The sequence below is a fragment of the Poecilia mexicana genome, unplaced genomic scaffold (genome assembly GCF_051168715.1).
Source record: "Poecilia mexicana isolate PSO_F unplaced genomic scaffold, ASM5116871v1 scaffold_15, whole genome shotgun sequence".
Taxonomy (NCBI): Eukaryota; Metazoa; Chordata; class Actinopteri; order Cyprinodontiformes; family Poeciliidae; genus Poecilia; species Poecilia mexicana.
This window is the reverse complement of record NW_028263384.1, coordinates 10,325,049-10,336,171: the sequence shown is the minus strand read 5'-3', so window position 1 is coordinate 10,336,171 and position 11,123 is coordinate 10,325,049. Positions and strand designations below refer to the sequence as shown.

General features: G+C 38.6%; 1 protein-coding gene across 1 annotated transcript in view; it reads right to left on the bottom strand.

The window, feature by feature from the left end:
• Window positions 1-3,368: 3,368 nt before the first annotated feature.
• Window positions 3,369-11,123, bottom strand: part of LOC148155298 (nucleolar protein 4-like) — a 40,362-nt gene continuing 32,607 nt past the window's right edge. Inside the window, exon 5 of the mRNA XM_088013439.1 lies at window positions 3,369-3,673. Within this exon, the coding sequence (XP_087869565.1) occupies window positions 3,413-3,673 (261 nt within the window). The 3' untranslated portion in view covers window positions 3,369-3,412. The remainder of the gene's footprint in view (window positions 3,674-11,123) is intronic.

The window sequence follows — 11,123 nt, the reverse complement described above, 5'->3', positions numbered from 1 at the left end:
GCTGAGCTCATGCTGATTTCAGAGCTGGTTGCGTTTAGCAGCATGTTGTAAAAGGTGCAGAGGTCTGAAGCTCTGGCTGCTCCAGACATCATTACAGTCAGGCAGGAGAACGGACCACTCCACTGCAAGGGAGGCGGCTAATTGCTCCTAAAGACCGAACTCACATGAACACACACCCGGTTCGTCCAGACAACAGGTCCGGCTCAGTGGAGGAGGGTGTTAATAATTAAGGAAGTCCTGAAGATACAGAAGCATCTCAACCTCAGAGCGTGAAGCCAGCAGCTCAATTATTAAAATTACTTTTCCTCTGGTGGGGTTCGAATCAAGAAAAGCATAAAAACACAATGACCCCTGCATGTTACCGTTTACATCTGGACACTAAGCGCCTGAGTTCAACGCTGGAGGACAAAAACACGATTATTTTACCTGCCTCCATTAAAGCTGCGCTGCTACGATAAGACGTGTTACCAAATGTTAACAAAATAAAACCTGGAGAAGTCGGTATTAACTTAGTGTGCCACAGCAAAGGGAAAAAAGCGCAGAAAAACCGTTGAAAAACAACTGAAAACCACTCACTACACGCAGACACGTTGCCATAGCAACTGACAACAACGCCACTACACGTTTCACGATTCAACACCAAGAAACACTCAAACATTTTCCACACACAGCAGAACATTCAGTCGGTTAGTTTTATGTTTATAGGCTTGATGTTTATTTGCAGATTATTAATAACTGATCAATGTGGTAGATTAGCTGCTGCTGCTATTAGCTATGCTAACACTGCAGTGGTAGGTTAGCTGCTGCTGCTATTAGCTACGCTAACACTGCAGTGGTAGATTAGCTGCTGCTGCTATTAACTATGCTAACACAGCAGTGGTAGATTAGCTGCTGCTGCTATTAGCTACGCTAACACGGCAGTGGTAGATTGACTAATTTAAACACCTGCTCCACTGATGATCTGTCAGAGTTGGTGTTTAGGTCGCCTTTTTTATGTTTTAACTGAACTGAATCACAGTATTCCACAGCACATCTTCATGCTATGGTTGTCATAGTCAAGCTAGTGTAATTTGAGCTGGAGGTGAGAAAACGGTTCACTGACAATGACTAGCATTGGTTTTAGCTGTCAAGTTATTAACATAATGTGCTAAATAGTAAATGTATGCGTCATATATAAACAAAAAAGGGACCCAGTGCTTTGTTACCAATTTTCAATGGTATGACGTCAGGAAAAAGTTTTACACTGGAAGCCATTTTAAATATCCAAAAGGAATAAGTAAAACAACAGAAACAACAGATAAAATTAATTTATTTATTTATTAGTCTTTGTAAACAAAATTGTCCTTCAAAAAAAGGTTAGTTGAGATAAAAGCACCAGACTGGAGACTTTTATTATCCATTTTTTGGTAGAAAGAGAAAAGCGACAAATAATGCAAATAGAAATAATTGAGCCAGCTTTACTTTAACGTGTGGTTAATTGATTTATTGCCCTATTATACCATTGCCAAGATATTCTTAGAAAACAATAATATTGTCTTTTATCGCAATAACTTCTGGAACAATTTATTGACCAGCAAAATTTATTACCGTGATGAGCATAGTTGTTGACAAATGCTAATTACTAGCATAACAAACTTCCTCTTTTCTCCGGACAAGTCTACTTTGGTAAAGCCATCCAAGGAGAATCAGGACGTCCCTCTCACTCTGATTTGTCTAAAAAGCAACGCGAGTTCCTGACTGACTTCGCAGACGGTCCGGTCATCTCAGGCGACCTTCAACACCAAAGTCTTCAAACCATCAGTCTGACTGAACCAACATCTTTTCCTCATTTATCATTGTTCTGCTGAAAACAGGAGGTGATCAGGGGCTTTTTACAGTAACGTGCTGGTGAACGTGTGTGTGTGTGTGTGTGTGTGTGTGTTGTGTGTGTGTGTGTTGTGTGCGTGTGTGTGTGTGTGTGTGTGGACCATCTGCTGTGCTGAACTGAGCGGCCCACTCCAGCTAAAGGCTCTGACAGCCTGCTGGTTTGTAGTGTAGCCACATAGCTTTAACTCTGGGCGTCAGGCCGGCCACAGCAGCAGCTGAGATCACATTCAAGGTCTCAGACAAATAATACTGTCATTTTTTTTCTTTTTACCAGTTTAATAAAAGTCTCATAGCAACAGCAGAGGTTGCAGCTGTTGCTACCGTCAGAGATTCTTCAGAGCAAAGTAGTGCTGCAGCTAATGGTTACTTTAATGATCGATTATTGTGACTAATCGGATAAAAAAATGGCACATTCTGTTGATTTTTCATTTAACCACAAACTTATTTTATTACTATTAATAATAGTACTTTAAACGAGATTAGAAATAGGTGAAATGCATATAAAACGAATAATTCAGTACCTGCAGAAATTAAACACCATGACCAAGGTGCAACAATATTTCATTAATTTCTTAATTACAGTCTCTTTTGCTTGAACATGTGTAGTTAGCATTAGCAAAGCTAATTTCAACTTCACTTCATTTCTTGAAATATTATATATAGCTATAATAACATATATTATATATATTATATTATAACTATATAATAAATAATATTATATGCTTATATTATATATAAACATTAAATACCACCTAATACTATAATTCATCCAATTTTGTTATAGTCCATGTAATTTGATTACATATTTTCTATATACAAAAAGATAATTATTATTATACTCAAATATAAATATCTATCTAGATATATACATATAGATAGATAAAACCTGTTGACTTCACAACAGACTCATTCAGCTTCACTATTTATTCTAATCGAAAGGAGAAATTCAAAGTTGGTGGCTAACATCAGTCCAGAAGCTTCTGTCCCCCGGTTACCGACGGCAACAGAAAAAGGGGGAGGAGCTGTCAGTTACTGGTTGCTAGGTAACCACTGACTGTCAAGAGCAGCAGAACAGAACTTGATACACCTATAAATATCTGGAGAAAATAACTTTTGACTAAACAAAATGAATTCAAAGAACAAATAAATTCTGACAAACTTCATATCTATGATAATGTTGAAATAATACCACACGTAAGGATCAGCCAATCAACAATCTCCCAAAATTAAGGAAATCAGGGCAGATTTATCAATGAACCCCTAATTTGGGGGGGGGGACCTTTTTGTCCCCCTTTGTGATCAATCCATTTTCTGTTCTAGTGCTAGCTGTGGTAAAAACGTAGCTGTGTGAATCCATTTGAGGCAGTTGAAGACAATAATAAGATAAAGATGCACACAAACTGACCAAACATTGAATTTAGTAGTTTTTCTCACATTTACTGCATCAGTTAGGACTTCCAACCTGACCAGGATTACTACCTGAACTTCAACATCAAGTCAAGGTTGATAAGAAAATTTGGAAATTTCCTGTCAACCCTAAACATTTTCACTCAAAAATCAGCAGAAACAATGACACAAATCTGCGCTCCCAGCTGCTATCAATCAAATCTTTCCATTTTGCTGAATTAAATCGATATTTTTGGTGGCTCCTACCGTCGTCGTCCTTGCTGTGGATGTTCTGGGGACTGTGGCGGATCCTCTCCGTGCGGCTGGCTGGGCTCAGGTCCGACACAGCGCCCAGATCAGCTGCTAGCCACGTGGGCTCGCTCATCTCTGCCTCCTCCTCACTGCTCAGTGAACTGTCATCCTGAAAAACAAACAGAGAAAAAAACGCTCAGAATCAACATGGTTTCCTCTCATTTTAGCTTCATTCCAGCGTTAGCTTCTATAGATGCCTTTAAAAATCCACAAATCGGAATTACGAAAATTAAGAAAACACGGCAATTTTGATGAAGCATGTTTTTTTTGATAAAAGGATTTTATGCTAGGATGAGGTGGTTTAGTGTATTTCACAAAACTCCAATGGAAATTTTTTTTCCACATCACGAGTGACAGGACCAACAACAGGAAGTCACTACTGGAAGAAACAACAAAGAAGACAACAGGAAGTAAAGGAACATTAATATTAATTGCAGCGTTAGTCGTCCAGAAACTGTGACGGATATATCTTTCAAGTGCTGGAAGAACTTTAGCAGGTTTATTAAAAACCGTATGATGAAGGTTGTTTCCAGGAAAGTTATTTTTCTTTTTATAATCCCCAGAAAGGATGCTAATTTTTTTTTTTTATTAAAAAAATGCTAATTCTTTTGGCGAAATGTTACATTCATAAATGTAAAATTTTAAATGAAACACTATATTTTCTTAATTTTGTCAAGGATGTCACAATAAATTTAATTCAAATACAAATTCAAAAATATTTTATTGATCCCAAAGAAAATTTTAATTAATTAAAAAATAAGTATTAAATAAATTGTAATAAATGGTAACGTTGTTGTTTTGAGACTCTGTGTTTATATCATCTGTAAAATAAACCCTTCAGAAATGATCCCCACTATAATTTGGATTAAAATCACTTCAACAGAATCGATGGAAGCGACTTTAATTGAACCCAGATTCCAGGGAAATACTTTCACTGCTGTCGGGAAAAACAAAATTAAACCGTTTTATGGGAAAAATGGGATTTCTGGGAAGGACCAGAAGCAATTTTCCATCACTTTATGCAACTCAGAACCAGACGAAAGCTTTTACCAAAACATGAGTTGGTTAATATGACAGAGTTCTGAAGCGAAGCTGCAGAAACTGATTAACACAGAAAGAAGACGCTGCGACTTCATGCAGCTCAGGAAGAAATGAAACAGGTATTTATAAATGTTTTACTTCAGTCACAGTTGGATGGTAAACCTGGAATAAGAAGCAGGGAGGTGTTGAGTCCAACTTTTACTGGAGAAAACTGAAATGTTTCACGGAAGCAAACTACGATACAAGACATGTCAATTCAATTTCAATTCAATCAAAATTCAAATTCAAAATTACTTTACTAATTCCAAAGGGAAAATAAATTATGTTGTAATTCATAAAAAATGTTTTCAAATACTTGTAGATGATGATCTCCTGTAGCTGTCTGTATTACAGCAGATCAAAGAAAGCCTCTGACTGAAGACAGCAGCATTTTTTTGTTTACTTATTTTGAAGCATTACATTAGAAAAGCTTGAATTCAAAATAACTTCCTCAATTTCACAAAGCTCGTATGTTAGCTGCAAATTTTCCAGCCCGAAGGTGTCTGTGCCTTACCAGAGGCACAAACGCAAAAAAAAGCAATAACTATAGTGTCATTTTTCTGTTATTAGAGAATCTAATGAGAACACTAATCGCAAATCGTAGACGCTAACCAACCTGTTCCAATGGAAGCAATAGGAAAATTCAACTGCAGTACCCACTGTTCAACCAAAGAGGGCAGCACTGAGATGGATTTAGGCCAAACATTATAGATTTAATCAAATTTTCCTCAGAAATGTCACAATTTAGACATTTTATCACCAAAAAAAAAGTTGATTTAGGGTTTGGTTACTCTTTAAATCAGGGGTGTCAAAACTTTTTGCCCTAGTGGCAACTGGCAAATTTAAACAAATATTTGTATAAACATCCAAAACTTAAATAGGGGATTTATCTTTTATTTGGTTAACAGAATAGTCCTTTCATGTAACAGAATCATCTTTTTGTCCTCCAGCGCATGTGCAAAACTTCTGTACATAAACAATAACACCCAACATGTCTGTAAACTCGTTTGACTCAGTTTGTGTTGAAATCTACTCATCTGTTTTAAGACAATCCTCATATTCCTCAACCAGGACAGCTGGTGAAGATCTAAAAACAAACATCAGACGTTGGGGGAGTTTGAGCTGCAGGTTCGTCCTTCTACCTGCGCTGATTCAGTGATTCAGCAGTGACTCAGTTCTGGTGAACAGGACTTCCTCCGATCGTCGGTGAATCAGCCAACATGGCTGAACCAGCAGACAGGACATCAGGGGACTGTCGCTTCAAATCGCCTTCATTCAGAGGAAAACTTCCCGCTCTGCCAGCGGCAGGGCGTTTTCAGAAAACAAGGACGTGTTAAAGAAACGATGCTATATCTGCTCTTCTCACTGAGCTTTGCAGGAAACGGATCGTTCCAGGTGTTACATCCGCAGGTGAGAGGTGGATCGGTTGTGATTTAAATTTCTCACCTCGGCTCTTTGTGACACAAAGAGACTCATTTGTTCTTTTGTCTGATTTTATTTACAGAAACAGGAAAAAGTAAGTATGAATCACACCAGAGGTTTTTCATGTTTTCCCCAAGAAGCTGCTTAGATTTTATATCAAACAGAAAGCAGTGGAGTAGAAGAAAAAATACTAAATTAAAAATCAGAAAAATGTAGCTTAGCTTCTGGTCTTCTGAACATCTGGAGAACTAAACTAAAGATTATATTTTCTGTGTAAATTATCTCAATCTCTGTTACATTGGAATGAAACCCTCTGTGTGCATCTGAAGTCTTGACACAAACTCTATTGAATGTTGGTCTGAACTTTGACTAGACCATTTGACTAGACCAAAGGCAGTGACCGACTTCGCTTTGCAAGTCAGTCACTGCCTCCATGCACTGCTAGGCAGGGCCCAAAAATGGAAAAATACATTTTTTCATTGCATTTTGCCACCATCAGTGGTGGGGAGACTTCCACTAATGCGCTAGTAGCATAGCTACATTTTCATTTAGAGTTTTAGTGCTTTGGCTAAACAATATCTCCAGAGCTGATTCTTATGTCAAATAAGAAACAAACAGAAACAAACCAAAACATGGACTGCATAGAAAAAGATATAAACATGAATAAAATATCTAAATGCATTATAGAGAATCCAAACCTTCTGTGTTTGTCTGTCAGATAAAAATCGAATGAAAAGTCGTAGTTTTAGTCAGACTCTCAGTGTTTGCATTTTCTGAGGCTGAAAGCAGGGAAGCCGGAGAGCGATCCCAGGAAATCTCGGTGTGGCATCTTACTCAGCGCTCAGACTTTTCCGAGGCCGTTCCTTCCCAGCACCGAGGAGCATGAATCAACTCTGACAGCTGATCAAATCAGAGCTGGCTCTAATCTACTCTTAATTCCTGCTCAAATACTACCAGCAGCAGACCCAACAGCGCCGTCTCACCGCCGGTCAGCCGCAGCGCTGCCACCTCTAAACGTCTTTACTGCACCGAAGCGCCGCCGTCTTTACCTCCGACCGAAACATTTACTGACAGGAACAAGGCAGATGTGTGACTTCAGGAGGATTATTGTTTGTTTATTCCCAGAATAGAGAGAAACCCAACATTTCTTCTACAGGACTCTTTCAACACAGAAACTGTGTTGAAAGAGTCAACACACTCTAACCTGAAAATTATTGCAGGTTAGAAATCTAAATCTAAATTTGCAAAAATCAGGAAAATTAAAAATATAAAACAGTTTCAAACGGCCTGAAGCTACAATGTGATGAAAAAAAAGTCTCTACTGTATCTACACTGTAAACATCCACATCCCGGCCTCAGGCTTTCAAATGTAAATAAGCAGCAATGATCACACAGCACAGGGGTCTCCAAACTGTGGTTCATGGGCCATTGGTGGCCCTCAGAGTGTTTTTGTTTGGCCCCTGAGCCAGTTTATGAATGATGGTTGGTGCAGATGGAGACTTTACTTGAAATAATGGTAAAATTATCACTAATGTAATTTTAAATACAACACAAAGTTTTCATCTTTTTACAACCAATCTATCAGATTCACGTCGATCCTGAGACTTTTTGCTGACAAGTTGATTTTGCTGCATCCAAAATCAGATTTTATTTAATTTTTTAACCTTGGTAAACAATAGGCAGCATTTTGAAAGAAAGTGACCCAAATCCTGTTGCTATGCTGAGTATAAATTTGTTCAGTTAAACCCAAAAGAATTTGAAAACTATTTGTTCAAGCAGACATGCAAAAAACAAAGTTCTGGATTTACAATGACTTTGTACATCGGCCTACCACAATAAAACAGGTAGTCATATAGGAAATTAAAATTTATTTTAACATTTTTTTTATTTAATTTTGATTTGTATGATTTGTTGTTGTTCGCTTTCGACCAAAAACTGGATAGTGAACGTCTTCAGTCTGGTGTTTCCTGAGACTTCATAATTCATTTTATTTGTTTTGTTTATTTATTTTGGACACTTAAAATATTTTCCAGTTATGCCATTATAATATTGGAAAAATGGTCTCAAAACAACAATATTATCGTTCATTGCAATAATTTCTGGAACAATTTATCATGCAGCAAAGTTTATTATCATGGCCTATTTGTACAGCAACAACAAAAGAATAAAATTGACAATTTTGTTTGCCTGACTTTAGTTTTTTTAGCCCACTTGTTCTTTTGACTCAATAATTTTGGCCCAGGTTAAAAAGTTTGTTAGCCCTGATAGAGCGGCTCTGAAGTATCACTGATTTAAACGAGCAGATGTCAGAATCCCCTAATAATCCTACATTTATAATAAAATGTCAGAAAACACGTTTTCAACTCAGAACCTCGTTTTTAATAAATAAGGAGCAACTACGTCGCTCTGCTTTCTGATTTAAACAAAGAGTGTGTGTGTGTGTGTGTGTGTGTGTGTGTGTGTGTGTGTGTGTGTGTGTGTGTGTGTGTGTGTGCTCCCAGATTTCCCCAGTAAAACGGCCGGATCCGGTTCTGTAGTCCAAACCTAATCAGGTTAACCACCGGACAAACGGAAGGAACCGTCGTCTTCCTGCCTCTGCTCATCTCCTCTCCTCACTTTGCCTCTTCCAGAAAAATTAAACCGTCTCTCAGTGAATCCTGTTTTCGTTCCAGCAGCAATTCACAAACCCAGTGAATAAACAGTTCAATAAATCAGAATATGCTCATTGTTCAGGCTCATTTGCGCCTTTTTAGCTGGTATTAAGAATAATTTTCAGTAATGCTTCATTTCTGTGTTATAAAATGTGTTTTTAGTTACATTTTTATGTTTTTTGTGGTTTTTCATCCACATGAAAACTCCATTTTATACAACAAAAGACGATTATTTGAGTGTGTAAATGGGAAATCTGAGATTTACGGTAATAAACTTGCCATGGAAAAATATCATCTTAAAAAAATTAGAAACCGTGCTCAGGGTTCCTCCCAGTATTTTAAGCCTGGTGGGTCACCAGGCTTAATTTTCTGTCCCACCAGGCTGAGCGATGTTTGTCAATATAGGATTTTTAAACAGATAAAGACAGGTTGACGAGTCTCTTTGGTGAGACTGTTTACAACTTCAAGAAAAATATTGACAAGTTTAACTTCAATTATAATAAAACAATTGAATTGCAAAAAAATATGTATTTTTTTAAGACTTTGTAGTTGGTGTTTATGTATTGTTAATAGCACATAATGCTAATGTAAGTTTAGCTTAAAACTGTTTACTACTAAATGAGTTTCACTAATATTTATGCATTTCCTATAAGAGAATTTTAAATTGAAGTACTTATAAGGCAAAACTTTATATTGGGATTTTATGTAATAGACCAGTGTTTCTCCACCCTGGTCCTCAGGCCCCCTGCTCAGCATGTTTTAGATGTGCCTCTTTTCCAGAACAGCTCAAATGATTGCATGACCATCAAGTGCTGCAGAAACCTGTTAATCACCCAGACATACAATTCAGGTGTGGCAGAAGGGAAAAACCTAAAACATGCAGGACAGGGGGCCTGAGGACTGAGAAACACTGTAAAAGACCAACATAAAATAGTCAATTATTGTGAAATATTGTGAAATTTCCAGATTTTCTGTTAACTTTAAACAATTTTTAACTCAAAAACATGGAAGGCTGCAGGACGACTGCCCCAAATCCACCAGAAACACCAACATAACTGTCCCAGTGTCTTGTTAATGACACATAGAGCAAATGTAACATTAACTCAAGGTAAATCTGTTGACTACTAAACGAGCTCCACTAATATTTATTTATTTCCTACATGAGGAGTTTCAAGTTAAAGTATATACATGGCTAAACTTTTAGGTATTTCAACCAAAACTGTATCGTATTTGGATTTTAAGTAATGGACAAACACTAAATAGTCAATTACACAGAAAACTAATCCAAGGGCCACAAATGGCCCCTGGGCCGCACTTTGGACCCTTTTGCACTGGATCCTCATCCACACAGGTTCTTGTTAAAGAGCTTGATGGTTTTCCTTCCTAAAGTCCGTTTTAAACGTGCTCAGTGGCCGCCGCCGGTGGATTCGTCCTGGCGTTGGGGGCCGGGAGTTTTCCTGCTGCCGTTTTTCTCTTTGTCTTCTTTGTTTTAGCGCGATGCTGCAGAGCCGGACCCTGAAGCCCAGCTAGCTTTTCATCCTGGCATCCTTCCACCTCCCTGCCTGCTGCACCCCCATCTCCTCCTCATTTATCTCTCTGTCCTCCCTCCCCCCTCGTCCTCTCGCTCCCTCCGTCCCGTCGCCACGCCGACCCATCCCCATCCTCGGCTGCCGCCGCCCACGCCGGTCCGACTCCACTCTCTATCTGGGATGTTTTCCTTCTGCGACCATCAGAAGTGAAGGAACATTTCTCTTTTTCTCTAAATTTTTTCCTCAGCATGTTTGTTGGTTTCCAAGGAAACCTGCCCAACATCATCATCATCATCATCATCATTCCAGATTTCATGGCACTCAACTGGCCTGTTTGTTGTCGTTACCATGGCGAAGGGACCACAAGCTTCTGTCAGATCCAGCACATCTTTTTTTTCTGTTCATTGATGAAGGATTATTACGAGAGAAGAACCTGATGAGAAATGTCAGACGCTGAAAATGCCGAGTCACTGGTTGCTATGGCGATACCAGCCTTTCAACGCACACACAGTAAATAAACTCCAAAACAAAACAAACTGTTATTGTTGCCCGTTGGAGGAGGTACTTCAGTAGTTTTTACACATAGTTCCTCAAAGTCAGAACGGCCAGTGATGCGAGCCTCGGAGTCCGCCATCTTGGTAGGCAAATGCAGCACAAAACATAAAGGAACCATGACTTCGACAGCAACAAAAAGAAAATGCCAACACTGATGAATGTGCAAGAGAAAGATGGACCGACAAAAATCACTTCTGTCACAATCGACACATATGAAACAGAGAATGCGTTTCCATAGCAACTCCGGAGTGACTGCCATGACAGTTGGCTACGGATGCCTACCAAGATGGCTGTCAGCTACAAAGTTTTGGGAACTGTGACG